Source organism: Nothoprocta perdicaria, unplaced genomic scaffold (assembly GCF_003342845.1).
Source record: "Nothoprocta perdicaria isolate Ctin4 unplaced genomic scaffold, notPer1 scaffold_176, whole genome shotgun sequence".
NCBI lineage: Eukaryota > Metazoa > Chordata > Aves > Tinamiformes > Tinamidae > Nothoprocta > Nothoprocta perdicaria.
This window is the reverse complement of record NW_020454938.1, coordinates 751,731-775,977: the sequence shown is the minus strand read 5'-3', so window position 1 is coordinate 775,977 and position 24,247 is coordinate 751,731. Positions and strand designations below refer to the sequence as shown.

General features: G+C 53.3%; 2 protein-coding genes across 2 annotated transcripts; one reads left to right on the top strand and one right to left on the bottom strand.

Annotated features, from left to right (window-relative positions):
- Nucleotides 1–12,440: 12,440 nt before the first annotated feature.
- Nucleotides 12,441–14,948, bottom strand: MRPL46 (mitochondrial ribosomal protein L46; the record flags this gene model as incomplete). The annotated part of the gene is made up of 4 exons (XM_026036317.1): nt 12,441–12,881; nt 13,553–13,726; nt 14,244–14,436; nt 14,751–14,948. Coding segments are annotated over 4 exons (816 nt in total), but the record flags the coding sequence as incomplete, so codon positions are not given.
- A 419-nt stretch (nt 14,949–15,367) lies between these two features.
- MRPS11 (mitochondrial ribosomal protein S11) lies at nt 15,368–18,833 on the top strand. The gene is made up of 4 exons (XM_026036332.1): nt 15,368–15,607; nt 16,350–16,479; nt 17,991–18,056; nt 18,493–18,833. The coding sequence occupies exons 1-4, from the start codon at nt 15,543–15,545 to the stop codon at nt 18,598–18,600; spliced, it is 369 nt and encodes a 122-aa protein (XP_025892117.1). The 5' UTR covers nt 15,368–15,542; the 3' UTR covers nt 18,601–18,833.
- Nucleotides 18,834–24,247: the final 5,414 nt, after the last annotated feature.

Below are 24,247 nucleotides of genomic sequence, written 5' to 3'. Positions count from 1 at the left end.
CACCTCTCCGTTTTAAGCAGATATTTTTTCAGACAGCTTCAGAGGGTCCGGGGTCTCTCCCCATTCTTTGATTTCTGCATTGTACTGCCTATCACCACACGTGGTCTCTAATGCAAGAGTATCAAAAACACACTAAGTAGCTGGGAAGATTCTTGGACACATTATCCTGCTGCCTGCGACTTAATATTCTTCTGGACCACAGAAAGAAAGCACGTAAGAAAGAGAACACAAGTGAGATCATCTCGCCTTGGTGACAGCAGGAAGAACGTCCCACCTCCATCGGCCACAGAAGGATGTTCTCCATCCCGGTGCAGAGATAAGATGCAGCTATAAGTGAGAAAAGGTCGTGCAGCAGCAAGAAGCTCCTTTTCCTTCCTGATATCACCCTCCCCAAGGCCAGTGGGCAAGAAGAGCAGCACTACGGAGACTTTGGGAGTGGAGCAGTCTGTCACCAGGGTAGGGTCGGTCTTGGGCACTGACCTGTGTAGTGAAGGTTGACTGACACAGAGGAGAAGAGGCCACATGCGAGTGGCACAGGGATGTCCTGCTGTCACCTGGAGCTGCCTGCTCACCCAGCCCCTCTGTGCACAGGCATCAGGAGAGACAGATGCTCCAGGTGCTCTCCATCCTTGTGGTTCTGGCAACAAGCAGCTCTGGGTGGCTCTAGGAATGAGCTGCCTTTGCCCTAGCAGCATTTGATTTCTAGATACAGCAATGCAGAGATCTGATCCAAACTGGACCTCAGACTGTTTTCATAGCACCGGCTGCCATTTAGTTAGAAACACATGGCCTCTTATTATTACATTTCCTTGGAAAAACAATGGTTTAAATTAAATGGGAAAATATTTAGCAAAAAAAAAAATCAAAGCTTTTAACACACATGGAGTCCCTGATGCTTCATAAATGCTGAATTCTCCACTCCCCCCATCCTGATTTCCTGCTCAGCACATCTCTGCTTGCAAAGACCATCTCCACGGGAAGCTCCCAGCCAAAGGCTTCAGTTTGCTTAGCTTAGCCGTGGTTAGCGATATCGGGTTCTCTGCAGGATAATGAACTCTTTCCCCTTTCGTTGCAGGTTTCTTGCAGCATGCCCAGGTTGCCAGGGTTTCTCCAGTCCACACTCTCATCCCAGGAAGCATAGGCAGCCTCCTTAGGCCACCTGGATCCACATCAATTCCTTAAGACTTCCCAGCAAATTCAGATTTCCCAGTTGCTCCTACACCTCATAGCTACGTTCCTCAGGAGCACACAGTGTGTGAAACCAAAGCACACTCCCTTTATGAGAATCTCACCATACTTAAGCTGAGACCAGAAAATACACAGCTTGTGCCACAGCTGAAGACGCTTGTGCACCTAGCCTGTGGACTGAGCTCTTCTGAACAGACCAAGATCTCTCCTCACTCTATTATTACAGCCCTTGGCACATAGCCCTGGGGATCTGCACTTGCCCCTTTTCCTTCTGCTGCCCCAAAGGGGGTCACAGGTGAAACAGATAAAGACGGTTCCATCAGCAGGTGATCCAAATCCTCCTGGAGGAGCCTGATGCTCGCAGGTGGGCTGCATTACTACCTGATAACCAGGGAGGTTTCACAGCCTACCATGAGCTATGAGAAGGCAGGGCCAGCAGGCCTGGAGGGAAGTCCCTGCAGGGAAGTTCTCTTTAGCACAGCCACTGGGTCCTGTAATCAAGGCTCTCTGATATGCTGATATCACGCTAGTAATGGCATAACTAGGTATCAGTCTAATGGCACAATGGATTTACAAAGGGAGCAGTATACATGGAAATACGCATTCATGCTTGTTAATCCCTCATAAGCCGGTAATCCTGATTCTTTCTTTTTTAAATAATAAGTGCAGATCTTTTAAGACTATCACTAGCTGCATGTGAAATTCTCTTTTTTCCCCCCTGCTTGGGATCTGCTGTGCATGCAAGGAACAGTGGAGACCCAGCAAGCCCTGCTGTGAGGGGAATGCCATCCCTTGGCAGTGCTTATCCCTCCTTACGATGACGACTGTGATCCTGCATGCTTGCAAACCCCACCTGTAGCACAGGGAGGCAGATACAGCCTTGGAGCTTGGGAAAAGCAGCCTGGGAAAAACGGGCGTGGAGGACAAGTGGAGTTTTAAACGCACGGGTTGTGCTTTTGAAAGTGGGATGCCCTTGAACCACGAGTTTCTTACCTGCAGACACTTGGGACATCCTTCACCCGCATCTTCTCTGCGGAGGGAAACGTGAACGTGCCCTGGAGCAGCAGCCTCCTCGTGCCCTGGCACCGTCTCTCTCGCCCGGCCCGCGGGCTCCCCGCTGCCAAATCCCCATTTCCCACAGACCCCCCAGCCACGGACCGCGATTTCCAGGGAGCCTCAATATCAAATAGCATTTCCTACAGCACTCCCGAGCCGTCACGCACGCACAACCTGGAAATAAGCCTTCCAGGAGGGACAAAGTAATAGTCACTAATTACATAATTAATTTATTCTTTGGTACCAATAAAGAAAAAAAAAAAAAGGATTTGAGTTACAAAGGGAAAAAAAAACAAGTTAGGGATTTGTTTAATTAAAACTACAATGTACTGAAAAAAAAACAAGTAAATTTAATGATACAGACAAATGCTGTGATGGTATAATTAGTAATTAATTACCTAGAGAAATGACACTTTTTTCATTTCTTTAGAACTATGATTCTCCTCTTTGGTGTTTTTCTTTTTCTCTCAAATGCAACCGTCCTCAGGGCACGCAAATCCCCGCAGCAAAGGGCTGCAGAGCACAGCAGCTGCTGCTCCCTACGATGCCCGTCACGGAGCAAACGCGGCGCTGCTGACACTGCCCCGGCTCCCCGGCCTCCATCAGCCTCCATTGGCCTCCACTGGCCTCCCGCCGCGTCCGCTCTGGGCACCGAGAGCAGAGGGCAAATGGGCAGCGGTGCAAATCGGGACAGAGCTGTCAGGCAATGGAGGCTACAGCCTTCTAAGAGGGAGTCTAGGAACCAGCTGTTAGCCCAGTGCTATATATATATTATGCTTATATGTCCTGATGTTAACCAATGTTATATATATATTTATTAGGTATTCATATATTCATAGCTATAAAGGCCTTTTCTCCACTTGAGCTGAATTGCATAACTGTGACCTAGTGTCCCAGAAGGCTTTTTATTCACGTTAAATGGGTACTGAGATTACAGTACTCCTTGGTCGTGGGTGTGGAAGCGTTCTGAAGGAGACGGGAGAAGATGGATGGTCCTATTGAGGCTCAGCAAGGAGGGCAGAGCACCTTTCATTGAACACAAGAGAAGCAAGTGGCTCTGCAGCAGGCCCGGCTTCCCATCGGAAACAAGCCTGGGAGGGCAACACCAGGAAGGGAGCAGAAGTGCCATGGAGTCAAGAGAGGGGAAGGGGGCCCTGGAGCGCTAGGAAGGGGCTGGGGCAGTCGGGGTTACCCCCACTGACCAAGTTGGGGTTCGGCCCAGCGTGGACCGAACCGTGGGGTGGACAGAGGGGCCATCCAGGACCATTTGCACCATAGGCCAGCGGTCAGGATGGCTGCTAATCCTGACAAGACACCATGACCTCACGGCCACCTCAACAGCCTAGTTCCCAGTTTGATCCTGACAGAGCTCCTGGCTCTGGAAACCCTCCTTCCCAAACCACCCCAGTGCAGAGGCAGCCAAGAGCAGCCCTCCCCTAATCCGAAGCGATGGCAGCTCCCCAATTCCTTGTGCCATTCCTCACATCCGGGGGCAGAGCTCTGCAAGGCTCAGCGAGGAAGAGCGGGAGCAAGGAGGGCGATTTCCTGCGTGATGGAGCGCAGTGCTCAGCCCTGCTGGGCTGGGTTGGGTTGAGCGCTCCCATCGCTGCCCTCACCGCTTCCTGGCCAAGGTGCTGGCCAGGCCGTGCGCAGGCACCCTGGGCCATCCACTCATTCCAAGGAGAAGCTCCATAATTCCCAAGCGCAGCCCCTGCAGTTATGGAATATGCCACAGTCCTTGGCTCAAGGTCAAGGCACGGTCAACAGGCTGCAAAAATAGAGGACAGCTTGGCTGTGAGATGGCATTGGAGGAGGATGCCAGGCAGGGGAGCAGAGCAACAAGTCCCACGCAAGGGATCCATCAGCGAGGGGATCCGCAGAGCTCCAGGGCACGCTGGCAGCTCCGAGGCCAGGAGAGGCTTGACCTCAAACCCAAATCCTAGGTTTAAGATCTACAGTAGCCCAGGGCTGAATAAGAGCGAGGATTTCCATTTCCAAACACAGCCCAGCTCAGAGCACAGGACAGTTTGCAACACGGAACGATAAAACCTTGACTTGCTTCCTGCAGAGCAAAACAGCCCCGAAATAATGGAAGTGCCACGCATGGAGGCGAGAGGCTCGGTGCAGAGCTGTGCCTCCCCATCAGGATTCATGGGGAAACAGCCTTTCTGCAAAACCTCCACATTGGCATCCTGCAAGGAACCCCTGACCGTTTAGCGCTCTCTGCCCAGCCAGGAGATCACTGAAAGTCACATTAGTGAGGAGGGAACCGGCTGGAGAGGCTAGCAGCCCCCTGCTCGGTTCTTTAACTTTCTCTGAGGTCTAAGGATGACTTTAGCTGCTGGCTTTGAGTCTCATGGTGACAGAGACACAAGCAGTGACGTGTTCCCCTCCACTTGTTCTTCCCCAGCCCATGCTGGGAAGAGCCACCAGCCACCCCCTGTCCTGTCCACGGCAGCTCTTCTCCCCTGGGAGCGTCTGGCTCTCTCTTCCTGCCACGGGCCTCCTCAGGGCACTAGAGGAAACGGCCACAAACTGGAGCACCAGAAGTTCTGCAGGAACTTACGGAAAAACTTCTTGAGAGCGAGGGTTCAGGAGCCCTGGAACAGGCTGTCCGGAGAGGCTGTGGAGCCTCCTGCTCTGGAGATCTTGAAAACCCACTTGGACACAGCCCGTGCCACGTGCTCCAGGTGACCCTGCGTGTGCAGGGGGTTGGACTAGATGACCTCTGAGGTCCCTTCCAACCTTAACCTTATGATTCTATGACTGTCCCCTCCACGATTGTACATGGAGATAATTCATCCTGGGAAGGGATATAGGGGGAATGAAATCCAGACCCCTTTTCCCTCCCACAGCCAACAAGCAGGGAAAGAGAAGGATCATCACCTGGGCCACTCGGGAGAAATTCCGCCACCTCCTCTGAGTTGTGGCTCCCCAGCCCTGGTTCCCTCGGGAAGAGATCGGGACAGGGCTGGCCCGGGTGCCGGCACGCGGCAGGGCTGGGGACACTGGTGTCCCCCGCAGCCCTCGCCCACGGGCAGGGTGGAGGCGGCAGCAAGCTGGCTGCCGCGCTGCTGCCAGATGGCGGATGAGATTAGGAGAATTTGATTTTCAAATAATCCATAAACCTGGCTGAGCTAATGTCGTTTCATATGCATTATCTTGTAATCCCAGGGAAGAGAACATTTCAGAGCAAAGAGCCTTATTCTGCCTCCCCGCAAGGACTCTAACAAGCTCCCGATAATCCCCTTTTTGTTGGAAGGTGCTTACAGGGGCCCTACAAGGGCCCCGCGCCTGGATGGGGGGGCTGCAGCATTGGGGGGGCTGCAGCCCTGTGCCCCCCCGGGCTGGGAGACAAGCGGAATGAGTGGAAAATCCTACACTGCTTTCTGCAAAGCAACTGTCTCACAGCAAGGCCATAGGAAATTAATCTTCTGGAATTTGTTGACTTCTACCAGCCTGTGTCAAATGTGTGCAACTATTTATTTTTTGCCCCTTCCTATACCCCATACAAGTCAAATCCCCTCTTCTCACCCACCCCTCAGCCCCTCTGCAGTCCTAAGCATCCGCTCTTCATCTCCGGGTGCTGGCTGCCCATTCCCACCCGAGCTCCCTCTCCAGCTCCCACCCGAGCTCCCCTGAGGAAACAAAGCCCTGCAGGACCCTCTTCCCCTTGGCCACCCCACTGGAGATGGGCAGCACGTCTGCCAGCCTCTTGTCCCCAGCTAACCCTGTGCCAGGGGGGCTTAGGCCACCTCGAGCCTCCTCCGAGCCTCCCCGCTTGTCAAGCCTCCATGCAGAAAACACAACCCCAAGGAGATCCCTGGGGCGCTCCAAGGCGCCAACCATGAAGCCTGGATGCAGCAGGGAGAAGCTGGTGATCCCAATTCCATGATGCCACTCTGGATTGGACCTAGCACAAGAGGCAGGTTGGAGGGGGAAGGGAAGGAAAACTCCCTGGTTGGGATTTCCCAGTCACTGCCTGCCATCTAGTGCTGGCTGCTGCGTTAAAGGCAGGCAGCAACATCTGAGCGTGTCCTCAGGGGAATCGAGCTCTTAAATTAAAGGCAGTGACACTGGCTTATCAGCTCCCGGTGCCAGGGGTTCCCTGCCTCGCTCCTGGCTCTCTGCCAGGGCAAGGGTGCTGGGGTCAGAGAGCTCACATCCTGAGGCCGATGGGGAAAAGGGCGCAGGAGCTCGGGGTGCTCGGGGAGGAGGCGCCTGGGCGGCGAGCGCGATGCTCAGCTGCACCGGGAGCGGAGCTGCACAACTCGCTCGCCCCGCGCGGCGCCCTGCAACGGCCTGCCGCCGCCGTCAGAAACTCCTGCAAAACGGTGCACGAACGCGTTGTGCGAAGAACACCGCGGATGGGCGAAAAACAGGGAGGCAAAGAGGAGAAGGGGTGAATGGGGAGGCTTGTCAGCTAGGCAGGAGCTTAGCAAGCTAGAGAAAATGGGAAACAAAACAACAACAACCACCACCCCACCACAATGCTGACTTCCCAACTCAAATATTCCAATATTCCTGCTCTCAAGAACACTACTGAAATGTTTCCTACCTGGTTCAGTCCCTGGGGAACCATGGCAGTGGAAATGTGTCCCCTACAACCCTCTCCCTGGCTTCGGGTCAGCAGATACCCTGGCACCATTGCACAGCGCTGGAGCTTGCCCAGCCATGGACTAAGGGCCAAGGATCCCATCCTACATCACCTCCATCCTTCCACGAGGGTGTCAGACTAGCAGGACTCAAGAATAAGGTTCACGCATGGCTGATGGCTTGGGCTTGTGCAGGTACAAGCAGGAGGAAAGCGACAGCTCCACAGGCACCCTCATCCAACGCAGCTCCCGGACCTGGCTCACTCCTCGCTCCCTGTGCCCACGGGACAAGGTGACTGGGCAACTGTCCCGATGACTTGAGGTGATTTAGGGCCTTTCACAGGCTCACGCGGTCAGGAGGGCTATTGCTCTCCCGCTGTCTTCAGGAAGGGCCTCTCCGTTTTCGCCTTAGGAGCTGGTCATTTGTCAGCTGCTTGTCCCTCGGAAGGGGTTGTGACACCTACCTACAAAGACAGGAGAGGGCAGCCAGCAGCGCTGAGTCACCACGGCCCTGCTTCCCGGCAGAGGAAATCAAGGGAGCTGAAAGGCAGGAGGGTCCCCCTCTCCTCACCAGCGCCTCTCACTTACACACCCGCTGTCCGTCAAGCCCAGCGTTTCCTAAAGCTCTTCCAATGCTCCCGGTCTGTGCCATCTGCTAATGCCCCGCATCAGGGAAGGACTGCAGCTCTGCAGAGGGGCACAGGGGTGCCTGGCACGAACGGGCTGCTCCAGGCGCCTGGCAAAGTGAGCCAGGGCAGGGCAGCAGCTCACCAACACACAGAACCCGACCCGCTCCTCAGCACGTGGCTCCGGTTTCCTCCGGCACTTCCAAAAAAGAAACAGGCGACATTAACAAAGGGATTACTCAGAATTCAAGAGCAAATGGGATTTGTGACCCATTATATTAACCAGGGACCGGGGAAAGCTCTGCAGAGAGCGAACGCTGCCGGCAGGTCACCAAAGCAATTATTAAGAGCTCACAGATCACGAGCTAGATATGTACACACATGGAGATAAATCTCTGTTTGCCTGCAGAAGCAGGACGCTGGCCGAGCCACCCTCCCAGCTCGGCATGCTTTTTCCTACGTGCCCATTAAAGCTGGATTATATCTAGTTACTTTCCCCGGTAATTCACTTCCCCCACAGGTTTAATACCGAAGAATAACATTGGGGAGGGGAAAAACCTGAAAGGAGGAATTTAATGTGCATAATTACTTGGATAGATGAGAGCAGAAAGCAGCAGCAGCATGTGGAGGGAGCAGCCAGCCCAACACACGCTCTCCCCGGCAGCTCTCACCTCCCGCCAGCGCCGCTCTGGCCCCTGCCTCGGGCCACCAAGGTCCCAGCTTCCCTCTGTCCCAGCGGGACAGCAGCCCTCGGACACAGGGGCACCTGCCTCCCGCATTAGCTGTCACCCTCATCTCCAACAGGGCTAAGTTTAGGCAGCAGTTTGTGACCTGTCATATTTTTTCCTGAATTTTTGTCTCGGTTAACAATATGAGTGGACACTCCTGACAGCCATGTAAATGGTCTGTTCCTGTTAACACCCTGCCCAACCTCTGGAATATGCTGTGACAGGGAGTCCTGAAGCCTTGTACATGCTGCATAAATGCTTATTGCCTTGTCTGGGTTTTGAAAAAGCTCTGTTTCGATGTTGCTGAGAAGCCCCTCGTATTCTGATTGAGAAATGCCCTTGGTCTTCAAGTATTACCTAGGAAATCCTGTCCAAGACTGGTTGGGGAAAGCAGCCTTGACAGGAAAGCCGTATCCAAACCAGCTTGAACCTACCTGCTGTCAGTATCCTGTACTCATCTCACAAACGCCTGGCTTTGGTTTCTGAGGACCTGGCGTTAAGGTCCGAGCATTACAGTAAGTCTTTAGAGCAATTTTCCCCAAGGTCAAGTTTCCCAGTGAGCCACCCTTCCTTTATATCCATCCTGATCCCTGCAGAGGCTCCACTATAGCACCCACTCTGTATCCTTGAAACCTTGGACGTTCTTTGAAGACACATGGATGACTTCACAAGGAAAGAAGAAACAAACAAACAAACAAAAAAACATATTCCAAGACAGGAGGATAAGTTCAATCAACTCACATCACTGCTGACCTCAGCCAGCTTTCTTAATTGTGCAGCAATTAGTAGCAGCCCATGCTGCTTCCCATGTGAGCTGCTGTGCCAACAGGAACAGGCACCACACACAGAAGCCCTTGGGAACTCTAGAGAAGCCGCTACTGAAGAGCTGCATTGCCCCAGCACAAACACCCCAACCCCTGAGCCACCCGCCCTCTTCCCTGGCAGGCAGGGATGCCCCAGGGAGCAGCTTTCCCCATTCTAACAAGCTGCATTCGGGAGCATTTTCTCCTCGTTAGAGTTTTCAGAGAGCAGGGAAAGCTACAGCCTGTGGCTCCACCTGCCTTTCCTGGCTCTATTTGCATCCAGCTTCCACATGTCGATGCTTTTTGTTGCTTGGAGCCAGCCAGGAGCAAGAGATAACAGCTTCCTATCACATGAGGACGGTGCAGCTCTGAACAGCTCACACGGGATCACGGTGTTCATAACAGGGGCTCTGCTCAGAGAACTGCAATACCTACCTGGAACTTCTGCAGATAAGGGCAGATCAGCTAGAGAAGATACTTGGTAGGGGGAGTTAAGGAAACCTGTATCCATAAAGCTCTAAAGTGGTTTTATTCGGACTTGTTATCTCTCCTTTGCTGGAGGGAAGTGCTAGCCTCCAATCTGTCACAAAGAAAAACTTCATCACTCTCTTCTGACATAGTGGCCTAAACAATAACTTAGATGCAGGAGGTTTAGACTGCAATTTAGCCCTCTATTCATTTCTGCTTCTTGAGGCTTTTAGCAACGGCAGCCGGACTGCGCTGCACCATGAAGAAGTCATCTCGGTACGTCCCCTTAGAGGGAGAAATCATCCGGCTTTTGTGAACTGCCCTCATCAGTGGAAGTGCTCTGTACTGAAGAGGTCTGGAGAACAGAAAGTCTCTGCAGCATGAAACACGAGTGCTCTCCCAACTCCTCGCCAGGCTGTCCTGCTTGGGGAAGACAACCCTTGGTTATCCCGGTACCTGCAGCACTTACATAGGTTGGACTTCCCCAATGTGCTCCTCAAACAGAGGGGTCCTTGGCCCTTTGCAATCCACGTCCCTCTGCACACACCTCCAGCAAGGGCTCTCCAGTTGTTCTGACTGTACCTGTCACGAGGGACTCGTCGCAAACTTGATGCTTTTCAAGCTACCATGGAGACATCAGGTTCCTTCAGGTTCTCACTCAGGTATCTCATGGGCAAGGTCTTTACCAAGGTGAGAAACACACATTCGGTTTTGTTTTGAAAGGCTGCTGCCTTTCAAGACAAGGGTATGAGTCTGAGGGAAAAATAAAGAACATCAAAAAGGCTGTTGATTCTGGCCTGTCCATCACTGGAGAGCACTGCCCATCTTGCAGTACAGACAGTGCCCAAAGGCTGATTGCTTGAGCAAACCACAGAGTAAGAACTGCCTGGGTTTGGAGACCAGACAGCCCTTTCTCTCTTCTGTGCTCCTAGTTCTGAAGACAAATAATTACCACTCAAATAGCATTTTACATGCTTTGAAAGTTGGACTCCAGTGACACAGCCCCTGCCTTTGGAAGGGGGAATGTGGTAACGACCTTAGCAAGGGGCTATGGCCACACAACTCTGCCCGGAGGCTCAAAGCTGGGCCTGGAATAGCTGCGCCAAGAAAAGCCTCTCCAAAGCTGACTGTCCCCATGGTCCTGAGCCTGCTGGGGACACGAGGGCCGCAGGGCTGACCAGGGGTACTCACCTCTCCCCTCTGCAGGAGCTTCCAGTCTCAGGGAATCCAGGAGTCTCCCTTCAACAGTGCCAGCCTCAGACAACAGCCAAGAAAATGTGTTGTTTTGCAGGCACATCCCCTACTCTGCATTTATTTCCTCTTTGCAAATGCTCTTTCAGCACAGACACAGCCTCCTTGGCAGGTCTGCAAGGGCATTTCAAGAAACCAAGTTTTGTTTTGTTTGTAATTTATGGCAAGCCTGCAGCTCCCGAACTGCCCAGCGTCAGGAAAGAGAAGGCTGCTGCGCTACCCCTCACCCCAATGGTTGTGGAGTGATTAAGGATGGCTTTAATTTGAGGCCTGCAGCTCAACAGCTCCCAAAGGATTGATAAAATATATATAGCAATCTCCAGTTCCACCTCTGGAGGCTGAACTCTCTCCGGATGATTAACGACAGCTATTTTCTCCATCTCTCTCCCTGCCACTGAGGAAGGCTGATTCTCTGCAAGGTCCTATCAGCACCGGCCCACACTCTGACTAGCAAACAGCAGCATTTACAATCAGAAAAACACTGCAAGAAATTGAGCCAGCTCCAAGGAGGCGAGGCAGCACCACACAATGAAAGGACAGCTCTTTTAATAAATAAATTGGGGTAAACGGCGTCAGGCTCCTGCAGCAAGTCCTGCTGGGCTGGGTTAGCAGCACTGGCATAAAACAGTGGGAACAGAAGTGGGAACCCCTCTGTGCAGCCCCTGTGTCTGTCCCCAGCAAGGCTGAAAGCAGCCCTCCCTATGCAAGTAAAAATTAGCCTTTTGGCATAGAAACAAAGCTGCTGGTTAAATGTTTCTTTTTTTTTCCCTCTTTGTTTTCTCCTCTCTGCTCATTGCTACAGTTTTGGGCTCAAAGGGATTGCAGCATGGGTGGGAAAATAGCACTCTTTTATATTAAAGAAAGAGCTACCCAAGGAATAGGCAACAGCTGTGTCCTGCATGACCACCACTTATCAGGGGCTCTTGGGCCAAAGGCAGCCAAAAAGCGTCAATTTAATTTTCAAAGCACATGCGAACAACAGGGCTGGGGCGCAGAGCTGTGAGGAACCTGCAGGAACACAAACCAGTTCTCCAGAAACCTGCCTTCCCCAGCCCCGTGGGCCCTCGTCTGCTGCCGAGGTCTCTGCAGTGCCGGGTAGGTGGTACCTGGTTAATGGAAAAGCTTCCAGCTGCGGGTGAAGCGGTTACTTCTGGAGAAGATGAAGGGCTCCAAGGATGTGCAGAAGGAGCCCAGCTATGGACGCAGGCCTGAAGAGATCAGGGTACGGCTGCAAATACTCATTGGGCTGCTCCAGGCCAGCAAGGGATAATCCTTGGAAAAACAACCAACTGCTGCTCTGCTGCACACCGCCATGTGCGTTTCCTCCTGAGAGAGGTCACAAAAACTGGAGTCTTAGGTGTTGGGATGGTGCCTAAAATCTAGAAATACTTCAGCTTGGTCCCTTGCCAGGTCACTGGTACAGCTAAGTGTGGCAAGCCTCCTTCTCAGACCTAGGAGAGCTTGTTCCCACCTGAGGACATAGGAAATTCTCCAGTGCTGCTCTTTAAGAGTGGGTGCCAGGGACACAAGCATTAGCTGTTATTTAAAAGAAATTGTTTGAGCTCAAGACTATGACAAGGAATCTGGTGAGGAGAGACAGCTTCTTGGGTACCACAGCCCCAGGGAACAGCCCACGTGGGAGAGGAAAAGGAAGTCACAACATGCACTTCCAGAGGAGGTGGAAGATTCAACGCAGGCAAAGAACTCCCCGGGGAGAGCTTCACTTAGGAGGCATAAGTTTAATATTTATTTAGTGCAGGCCTGGGGAAGAGAACTGGGAAATAAGGCAAAGGCAAATTATCCTCCAGAGCCCAATTCAGCATCTCCTACACACAGACCATGGGAAGCAGCAGCTGTGCTCCTCCCCAGAGTCATGTTCCATGTCTTCCCCATCTGCTGGAGCACGGCCCAGCACTTACAAGTCCAGAAGGAATCGACTGACTTTCTTCAGGTATTCTGACTTCAAGTAATCTCCCAGCTCATCCTTTGTAACCCACAAGAAATCTTCTTTCAGCTCTGCCTGGGACAAATCGTTGCTCTGGAGGAAGGCTTTGAAGAAGAAGACTTTGGCTCCCATGTTGTCCTCGGTCCTGATGGCCCTGGGGAATTTGTACTTGTAATGCCCATACGGTGCATTCCCCAGGAACTTGGCCTGGATATGATCTCCTGCAAGACACCAGGAAAGCAAGGAAAAGAAAACAAGACATAAGAACACCGAGCAATAGCAACCACTTTAGTGAAATAAGAGAATGGGTACAGGACATGTTCAGTTCAGACTGACAGTTCCTTCTTCCCAGCAGAGATATTGTCTATCATAAGCTTCATTTCATGAAAAATCTGTTTCTCCTGGTGTCCTGCAAGTTGTCTAAAGGCAGGAGAGGCAGGGAAAGCGCACCAAGCCCTACCAACCCATCCTGAAAAGAAGGGAGGGCAGATTTGCTAACACCCTTTTGCCACAAGTGGCTATAGGGTGACAAGAGGAGAAGTGAAGCTTCATCTCGAGCAACCCCAGAGCATTCAGGAGGCAACTGGTGATGCTTAAACATCAGGCTGCAGATCAGTCCTGGCACTCACCCCGGTGGTCCCTTGCACAAAGCACAGCAGCTGAGCACAGAGCAGCTCCAGTCCCCCTGCAGCAGGGCACAGCCACAGAGCAGCTTCACAACTCTGCTTCCACAGCTCGTGCCACAAGCCCCAGCACATTAGCTCGGCCCCTCTGCCAGGAAATCCCTTTTCTCAGATTACTGAGAATTGCAAATATCCCTACAGTAGGTCAAGGGAAGAAATCAAGCAGGACAACGAGGAGAAAAGGGCGAGGGCCGCAGCAGCCCACGCACCCAAGGAAGCGGCCAGCGCTCGCTCCGCTGTGCTCCGCAGCGTCTCCCCAGGCTGCCATTCTGCTTGTGGCAGGAGCCACAGCTCCTGGTCACCAACTTTCTGTTTCACCAGAAGCATCAGGTTACTGTCCAGCTTTCTCTCCAGGGACGTTCGAATGTTGTTTTTATCAGCATCTGCCAAAAAAGAACACACACTGGAAGCAGTCAGCAGCACCCAACCCACCAAAACAGTTCGACACCTGCCTCCTTCCCACACCCTTCTAGCAGCAAGTGACACACGGCACTCGTACACAGAACACAATGACAACTGAGACCACGCTCTCAGTCTCTCTGCAAGCCCACGCACGATTCAAGTGGAACCCGCTGCTAGGCTGCACTCACTTTGAACACAATTTAAAACAAGCAGTTTGCATTTTTAGTTGGGTAAAAATCCGTCACAGCCCTATGCAAGTTTGTAGATCAAGCTAACCGAAGTTCCTCCTGTGTCAAAAGGAAATCCCCTTGGCCCCACTTTGTAATGTCGTGTCTACAAGCGTGACTTCACTGCGCAGAAACAAGGCTTCCCTTGCGAGCTGGTTAATTCCTCTCATGCTGACGGTGCTGCCGGGTGGCCGAGACCCTCGTTAAAAACCCCGCGAGCGCCTTCACTGGGCAGCGCTGGGCCCGGCTCCGGGGCCGCTTCGCTCCCTACCCGTTACCCGCGGCGCGGCTCGGAATCGCTGCAGCTTCTGCTCCCACTTGTCCTCCAGGTCCTGGGCCATGATGACGGTCTGGCCGGGCCCCTCGTCATCGTCGTACCCGCTCTCCTTCCTCCTCCGGAGCTGCTCTTCCTCCTCCAGCTTGCGGAGCTCGTGGTCGGAATAGCGGCTCTTCTCCAGCTCTATCTGGGAGGGCCGCACGGGCCCGTGAGGCCTCGGCCGCGCTCAGGGCAGCGCCCGCGGGCGGAGCGGGCCGCACGTTCACGGGGGATGGCACGAGCCCGGGACGCGACAGCCCATCCCTGGGGAAGGGCTGGGAACGGCACCGGGATGGGGCGGCGGGCCAGGCCCGGCGCCTTCGGCCTCTCCGGCTCACCGCGAGGGAAGGCCCCGCGCTGGCGGGACCCCGGGCCGCCATTTCCTACTCGCCCCCTCCCAGGGGTCCCCGCCGGGGCCGCCATTTTCCCTCCCCCCCGGGGGTCCCCGCCGGTCGCGTCTACCTGCCCCATGAGCGCCGCCATCTCCTCCTCCTCCCGCCTCATGGGCTGCGTGACGCGGGGCAGCCTCAGCAGGCAGAGCGCGCCGAAGAGCCGCCACGGCCGCGGCGCGGCCGCCGCCATCGCCCGCCGCACGGGCGCCGCCATGGCGCTCCCACAGTGCGCCGCGCTGGGCGCCGCCATCTTTCCTCCCAGCGCCCATCATGCCTCGCGCTGACCCGGCCGCCGCCGGTGCCGCCGCCGCTACCGGGAGAGGCGCGCGCGCTACGGAGGCCGGCGGGAGCCATGAGCGCGGCGCTGGCGGTTGCCGGGCAACGGCTGCTGTGCGCGGCGCGGCGGTGAGCGGGCAGGCCGCGCGGGCCGGGCCGGGCCGGGCTCCCCCGGGGCCGCCTCGCCGCGCGGCCTCACCGCTCCTCGCCCTTCTCCCGCAGGGGCTGCGGCGCCGCGCTGCGCCGCGCCGTGCAGAGCGGCGCGGGGAGGCCGCAGGAGCCCGCCGGGAAGGTGGCGGCCAAGGAGGCGGAGGGCCAGGGCCCGGGCGAGCTGAGGTGAGGCCGGCGCGCTGCGGAGCCGCCTCTTCCATTAGCCTCGCACCGGGAGCCTCCCACCCCGCGGCGAGTGACTGGAGTCAATCACCGGCACAGCTGGTGTGGCTGTGAGAACAGACAGCTCTCGATCCCTTTGCTTCTCTGCCCAAATTCCCTGGAAATATGACACGAAACTTGGCAAAAGTTAACGAGCCAGCGCCTGATACGGCTTGTTTTGCTCCTCAGCCCTCTGATCCTGCAAAGGAGCTCCATGAGATGGGATGGGAAGACGTACGAGGAGATCCCCATAGCGCACATCAAAGCCACGTACAACAAGTAAGCGACAGCCTCTGCGCCCGGCCTGTGCTCATGCAAAATGAAAATGAAAATGCAGAATGAGTTACCGTGTTCCTGGGCTACAGCCGGTCATCATTCCAAGGAGAACGCTCCGTGGGTCAGGGAAGGAGCGATCGTGTCGGGGAAGAGAAAAACACACAGCCCAAACCTCGGGGCTGTTCAGGAAGCCCAGCCGCCTGTGTAGTGTCTTAAATAAGGCAGTTATTACCAATTTTGACTGCATTCTGATGTGAGTAATTGGATGCTGACAGCTTTTAATGGCACGTTCATTCCTGCCCTCAGTTCTAGCAGTCTTGCTACTGCAAGCTGAAAGCGCTGTCGCGTTATCCTCAGGAGGTGGCCGATTTCACTAGTGATCCCTAATGTAGTGATTTACCATTTCTTAAAGCTCTTTGAGGTTCTAAAAATAGTCTGTGTATTAAAAAAAAAAAAAAAAAAGAAGAGGTAAAATATAGAGGGAAGTGCTTCTGACAGAGTTAAACTTATCTGAGCAATACCAAGCAGGAGAGGATCATCCAAAAAGGTTTTACCATCCCCGATTCTCCCGGATGGCTGAGAAGTTCTCTGCAGCCGGTTAGTGCAACCGAGACGAGTCGGAGCGCCGAGTTAAGATGGCTTGAGAAGGGCAACGAGAGTGGCAAGCCTTGCAAGTTAAGCAGAATGAGAAGAAACTGAAAAGTCTTGTTCTTAACACCTTTCTTTCTGCCCTCCCCTACTCCAGCACCCACATCCAGGTCGTCAGCTTCGACAACAGGCCCTTTGCCCATACGTCGTGCGGCACTGAGGGCTTCCAGAATGCCAAGAAGGGCACGGCCATCGCAGCGCAGACCGCGGGCATTGCGGCGGCGGCGGTGAGTCTGTGCTCGCTGTGCCCACCCCGCAGAGGGAGAGCTCCTCACAGCTCTCCCCGTGCTGCCAGCGGGTGCCGAGGATACGGGCACCCTCGGAGACTTCAGCTCTTCTCAGCGGGATGGAGAGGGGAGCAGGAATTCTGCTTCTCGTTCCTGCTGCCGTGCCCTGTTCATGGGGGCAGGCCTGGCCTCTGCTCCTTAGAGCTGGGCATCCTGCTGCTGTTTGCAGACCCTTTCCCAAGCTTCATGTGACACAGTGACGGTTTGGATGCAGACAGGGCTGTTAGAAATGCCCAGGTGGGGAGCTTAGCTGGGCACGTTGGGATTGAGATTAAGTTGCAACTTCCCCTCTTCTGCTCCAGTGGGTAAAGCTGCTTTTTCTGAGTGGATTTCAGTCCACTGGAAATGTGGCCCCTTCATGTGCAGTTATTCAGTTTCTGCATTGTAAAGGACAGAGAAGTGGCTGTAATTACTGGCTGTAGGCTTTCTATGTGCTCCGTGACACAGGAGAACTGATGCCAGCAGCTGCAGCCACAGAAGGTGATGTCCTTGCATGTGTAGTTTCCAGATCCATGCAGTGCGTGGTAATCACCTCTAGAAAAAACACGGGGGTGTCCAGATGGCAGGAGAAAATGAGACAGTCTGTGTCACGGCCCTCGTTATAGCTGAACGAGACAAGGTGAAACTGAAAATCCTGCTAAACCAGGATTTCCACCTAAACAAGGTGGAACTCGCTCCAACCTTCCAGACCAGAGGTGTTTGGTGCCACTGCTGGCTAACAGCCTACAGGGGTTTGCTCAGCAGAATGTAAGAACATTTCTGCTATTAATCTTTGCTCGTTGGAGTCTCTTAACAGCTGTACGAGTGTGCTTGGCCACATTTGTTCCTCTGTTAAAGTGGATTAAATGCACCAGAGCACAGGAGAGAAATCCCGAAGGGCTCCGCTTGGTGGCAGTGCTGCCACACTCGACCGCAGGTGTTTTTCATCTCCAATTTCCAAGCCCCTAGAATTTTTGTACTCAACGTGTGGACTCCTGCACAGCAAATCTAAAGCTTCCTTGCTTTTCTCATTTACCTTCTAGAAGGAATCTGCTCATCGCAGGATAGAAATCACTGCATTTGACAAGGGAAAACAGCATGGAATTAGTCCTTGCTAGTCCCTTCCCAGTGTAGTCACGTCTCAGGGATATGTCATGTTCTGTCCTGACCGTAGGTTGCAGGAAGTTTGATTTAAAGCTTTCTCAATCTGCAGAATTGGCAACCTAACATAGAAGCTCTCTTGAATCTGTCACTTTTTTCTTTTTTTTTTTTTTCTGACTAATGTCTGTCTTTGTGCAGTAACCCCAGCATTTGTCTTTTGTATCCATCCATTAATACCTACGTTTTATTTTTACTTAAAGCATACCATGCTATTAGGTCAGAAGGGAATGAAAGACTAAAGACTACAGAGGAGCCAAAGCAGTAGGAGAGGTATCAAAAGGAACATTAATGAGTTCTTCATTTTTTCTCAGAAAGCACGTGGGAAAGGTGTATTCCATGTACGAGTCATGGTGAAAGGACTGGGACCAGGGCGCAAAGTAAGTGTCTCCATTTCTTTCCATGTTTTTCTTTTCTCCCCCCCCCCCTTTTTTTTTTTTTTAAATTCAGGCTGGACTCATGATTGCAGCTATTAAATGCCTCTTCTTTCCTACTCATAAAGAATCCAGTCACAAAAAGAAATCATCCTGCTGGTGAAATTTTAGAGCAATTTTACTTTGAGGACAGAGTAGAAACCGAACATTGGTTTCTTCCAACTGAAGTGGCATAACTGATAGGAAATGCGGTGAAAGGACTGCAAAGAAAGGAAGGTTTGAACTGGGTTTCCTAATAATAATTATTGACTTTTAAGATAATGGTAAAGTGGAAGCACTGGTCGCTTCTGAAATCCCCTTGTTGCAGGCTGTTTTCCCCCGAGCTGCTCTCCCTCGCCACGCTGCAGGGTGCTGCCAGCCCAGCTGCCCCTCGCTCTTGCAGGCTGCCATCAAGGGCCTGACGATGGGCGGCCTGGAGGTCATCTCCATCACGGACAACACCCCCGTGCCACACAACGGCTGCCGGCCCCGGAAAGCCAGGCGCATGTGAGAGGAAAGGAGGAGCCGGCGGCGTGCGGGAGCAGCGGCTGCAACGTGGACCGCGGGGAGGGCTGCTCCTGGGACACATCCTGGAGAGCCTCCTTCCACAGAAATGTCTGCGAGGGGAGCTTGAAGAGACCACCTTAGGTTGGTGGTGCAAGCAGGGATGCATTTACTTGCTTAATGCAAAGTCTCTTGTGTACAAAATCTGTTGATTAAAATGTTGATCTTCTGACAGCTGTTCCTGCTGCGTGCAAAGAATTATTTGGGATTATTACTGCCTCTCAACTGCTTTCTTCCTCTCACCACAGTATGTGGCTCTTGTCTAGCTCTCAGTAGTACTGTCGCCCTCGTGGGGTGGAAGGGGAGCTTCGGCAGTGTGTAAACACTCAGTCCTTTCCAGTCATCTAGTATAATAAGACCGCCACAGGGTCACTGTTGTCCTCCCTTTCTCCTCTTGCAAGCATCTGGAAGCTCAACCTGAGGGTAACTCTCCCCCTTTCATCTGGCTTGGAGAGTTCAGGGCGCTGTGCAGAGGCAGCACTGCCCGTGTTTGCACAGCATGGAGCTCTGCCCTCTGAACTCACTGCCCAAAGATCTGCTGTGGTGCTTTGCTTTGCTAAGCTGGAGCTGGCCTGTCAGCATTACTGACAAACAGAGAAGGCCAGGCCTTCTGCGGAGGCTGACATCTGGCCAGACCTGATGCTTGCAAGCTCTTGGTCCTGTCCTGGGCACCACAAGCTGGGTTTGCTGGGGCTCCTGGGGAAAGCAGGCAGGGCGTTAGCAGCTCTGCGGAACAAGGAAACGCTACCAAAGAGATTCAAAACACGTAAGACTTGAACTGCACCTCTGCACATTCCCAGGCAGCATAGGCTGTGTCATGGCTCTGTGATACATTACTGCTGTCCCAGCTCCATCCAGAGAGAATTCCTGCCAGGCAAATATGTCTGGGTCTCTCCGGAGCATTAACTAGGGGAGGGAGCAGAGCACGATGCCCAGCAAAGGGCAGCTTCTCCGGCCCCACGCTGCCACCCTTGGCTCTCCACAGCCCGTGCTGGCCAAATGCTTCTGTAAACAGACTGTCTTCTGCAGCCACCAGTCCTACCGCACACCCTGCATCTCCCCTTCTATTATTTCTCTTTCTGTGGTTCCTCCTTAGTATCTTAAATTGCATAATTAACTATTCTCTTCCTCTTTAGAGAAAGGGGTACCATGGCAACAAAGCAGTGAACCTCCTTCGTGGGGCTGAAAGGCACAGAGCAGGGTTTGAAAGAAATCAGCCTGCTCAGAAGAGCCTGGTGAGTCCTTGTGACAGAAGATAATAAGGCTCAGACGAGTCCCCTACCTTACTCCAACTCTGTGTCTGAATTTGAATAGAGGGTAGGTTGTCTAGGGACATTCCTTGAACTATTACTGATTTGACAGCAAGGAAAGAGATTCATCCACAGTCACAAACATCTAAAGGACTGGAAGAGCTTCCCCTTGCTCCAGAGACACGGCTGAGCTTCCAGCAAATTCATATTACTCATTTTAAAGAGAAGATGCCAGGACTATACATGATATAAGAAGCCAGCTATAAATCACAAAGATTACCTTCCAGTGTGTGGCAGCTAGCCGAGAAAAGCCACGTGTGGCCACTGATGTGTCCTGCAGGAAGGTTTGACTGGGTTCTGTGCCGAGCACCAGGAGCAGCCTCGCCGAAGGGAGAGGGCCCTTCAGCACCGACGGGTCCATCGGTGATGTCCTGCGCAGCTCAACTGGAGAGAACAAATCCTTCCCTGCCAGGAGCTGCTCGTTGCACCGGTGCAACCAACAACAATGCCCGTTAGACAAGGGCAGCGGAACAGACTGAAGAGTAAGATGGGGAAAAGAGCTGTGGTCCATCCAAAAGGTGGCATGGCTACAGTCAGAGAGCAATTAGAGTAAATCTTTGTCTTACCCAAGCTGGGAATCAAGGCCGTGCTCTTTTAAGACTGCTCTGTAACAGTCTTGGTTTTGGAGCATTTATGAACATACAAATTACCAATACTCTGACACTGTCCACACAATACCAAGCTTTATATCCTGCCTGCTCTGCCCAGCTCTAGCACTTAGCTCTGCTACTTCCTCAAACTGAAATCTCTGGCACTCCGACCACACCAAGGAGGCTGCTGTTATTTTCCCCATGTTCAGTGCCTGGATCTCTACAATATTACACCGTTGTCTTCCCGTCCCCCAGCTCCACAGGCCCTCCCAGCGCTTTCAAGTGTGTTGTCTCGTTGCACAGCTGGAAGTGGCCTTTTCCACCCGTCTTCTCTCTCCTCCTGATGAAGGACCCCGAAGCAGAGGCCGCACTAAGGGCTCCCAGCTGCACTAAGGGCTTCTGCTCCCTGGGCAGAAACACGAGGGCTCCGCAGCAGCTCAGCGAGTGGGTGAGCTCAGCTACGCCAAGGGGACTCTCCACCCTTGTGCAAGGGCTCGGCCACCTCTTCTGCTCTTCCTCTCCATATGAGGAAGAACTTCACTGTGAGGGTGACAGAGCCTTGGAACAGGCTGCCCAGGGAGGCTGTGGAGTCTCCTTCCCTGGAGATCTCCCAAACCTGCCTGGATGCTGCCCTGTGCCCCGTGCTCTGGGTGTCCCAGCTGGAGCAGGGGGTTGGAGTAGATGATCTCTAGAGGCCCCTTCCAACCTCAACCAGTCTGTGATTCTCCCCACCACACACCCTGTGCTGCAGAAGAGGAGCCTTAAAACTCTCTATTGTTGTTCCTCTTGCAGGAAATTAACAGACACCAATAGCACTTAATGATTTCCTTACCCTTCAAATGAAACTATTAATTAAAGACCTGGCTTTAGTCAGCTACTGGTATTTACCAGGTTTAATTGCTTTCCTCGGTGCCTGGGTGGAATATTGCTTTGTCCTGGCTCACCTCCCTCCTGAGCAGCAATTACTTCAGCAATCGGAAGCAGGGCCACAGCATTAGCACTGCTGCCAGGTTCAGATCCCTCCTTTCAGGGTTTCCCCCTTTTGCGGGGACATTTTTCTCTATATCCCCTCTCTATATCCCCTCTATATCGCTCCCCTCCTTCCCAGTTTCGATTCCCTACCCTCAAACAAGCCTCTCTTCTCAACACCAGCTCAGACACTTCTACTGACCACAACACCCCGTTCTTCAACCCAGTTCAACCCTGGCCTCTCTAGGTTTTTCCCTTGCCTTTTAATTTTCCTTTCTGCATCACCTGGAGGCTGAAATACAGCACAGAGTCCTGAGTTACAGAAAATACACCACTTCAGCTCTGTTTACTCCTTAATATCACCTTCAGGACTTGGTCTAACTGTTGCACATGGATGGGACCTGGTGGCTTGAGGAAAAAAAAAAATCCCCCACATTTATTTCTAACAGCATATATTATTCTGCAAAGAGGAATTGCTTCCCTAACCCCTGCTCCAAGGGGCTCCTATCCAGAGCTGCAACTTTATTGGCCCAAATGGTGATTTACTATTTCCTACACATGCGTCTCAGTGACAAGAGTCAGGCAGCCAATTTCGATCCCTTTGAGGGATTCAATTAAGCCATTAATTAAGTGATGGCAGTGTCCTTTAACAGCTGACCGTACACACAAGCGAGCGAGGAGACGGACCTGCAGCAGCAGTCACTGTAGCAGCAGGGGGGCTCTGCGCAGCCCAGCAGTCACTGTAGCAGCAGCAGTGACATCCAAGCAGGTTTTCCTGGCTTTTCCCGGAGTGGGAATACCTGCAAGAGGTAGGCAGTGTGCCGAGGTGTCCCTAACCCCACCGGGAGGCAACAGTTGAGATGAGGTGACGTTCTGCCTGGGCAGTAATCACCCTTGTGCAAAGTTGCAGCCCGAGGAGCCCAGCCCCTCTTCTCCCTGCAGCTGCCCCTCCAACCTCAGCCCAGAACAAGATCAAGGACCCTCAGATGGTTTCTGTGCTTCTACAGTGTTCTCCTCTCCCCTCAAGAGGTATTAATAGGCACTTAGCAACGGTGGGAGCCACTCAGAGGTTTGACTAATGAACTGCCTAATAGCCTCCCAGCCCCGTGCGGATGGTGAAGATGGGCTGCACGCTCCTCTTAGGGAGGAAGCAGCAAGTTAGCCAAGCAAACACCATCTCGGCACTGCTTCCTTCTTCCCCAGCCACTCGTGCTTCCGCTGCTGCATTCTCCACCTTCCCTCGTCCTAGTGCTGCTTCTTGGGGTCCTTTTGCTTCTCTGGAGCTCATAATTCTCTTGAGGGCCCCATATCTGTGGAGAGTCAGACTGTGAATGGAGCCAAGACCTGGGCTGAAGCCTCTCGGCAGACAGGGAGCCCTGGGGGCCATCGGGTGCTGCTCCGGGAGCACCCACTGCTTGTTCCCTAGAGAAAAAAGGTAGAAAGGGAAAAGTGCTGAGGGTGAAGAGCTGAGCGGCAGGCAAAGATGTGAGGAACAAAGCAAAGATGGGCCAGGAAAGAGAGAACCTGGAGGCACAAGTGCAAGAAGAGGTGATCCCATTTTGCCAAACAGCATTAGCCCCTCCAAAGGCGAAACCTGCCACCTCGCTGTCCAGGAAACCGTGCAGCATCAGGATGAGAAGCCAGGAAAGGGCCCTGCAGCAATGAGGTCACTTCAGAACCAGGCTAAATCCACACATCTTTCCTGTCTTCCCCTCAGGACCTCCCCATCAGAAGCCCAGGGCAGTCTTGTGTCGGAGTCTTCCTCCCTCCGCACAATCAGCTCCTTGGAGCGTTCACTCCATCACTTTAAGGAAGGCTTGAGGAGCCTCCCGGAGCTGCATTTACAAACTTCTCCAAAGTCTCTCCAAGCAGCAATAACTGTCCTCAGATTCTTCCTTTCCTTTCCAAACTCAGTCTGAAATCCCTTTACGGTGCTTCCCTACTTCATGATTCATTTCGCAAAGCCAAACTCCGAGCCGGGGCGTCTCGGGCTGACGTCTGCAATGCCTCCCAGCCACATCTGCGAGCACTTCTGCTCCCGGTCTGCTCCTTCTGCCTGCTTCTCTGGGCAAGAGCAAGCCAGGCTGCCCACCAGGACTCTGGAAACAAGCAACACGTGGGGCTAGGCAGGTGTAAGACACATCCTTCCCCACCAGCGACTCTTCATCAGCTTCTTCAGCAGGTCCCATGATGTGGTGGTGAAACACGGCTCTAATCTCTTTACCAGTCTGGAGGCAACCAGCTCCTCGTGGCTGCCAGGGACAGGGATGACCCTCGTGCCACCCCTTGCAAAGCCTTGGCTGCTACCTTTCATTTAGCTCTTGCGGGAGCCATGGCAGAAACAAAGCATCCATTGCCTGAGCTACGAGGACCAAAGGCCACCAGCATAGCCTTGGAAACACGGCAAGAAGGATGTACGGAGCACAGCGTGAAAGACAGCAGGACAGCAGACGAGAAAAACAGCCTGCTTCAGCACCGGGACATCCACCAAAACGATCTGGCCTTGGACACGTTTGGATGGAATGGCCCCGTCACAGCAACCACCAGAACAGAGACAGCATGGCCAGCTTGGAAGATGTCCACCAAAAGCATCTAGCAAGAACAGCAACGTGGCTGCCAAACACCCGGGTGAGACTGTGGGAAACCTACCTGGGATCCTCGGTGGTGTGGGCAGAGCCAGTCTCTGGGGACGGGGGCCAGGAGAGACGAGCTCCGACCTCGCTGT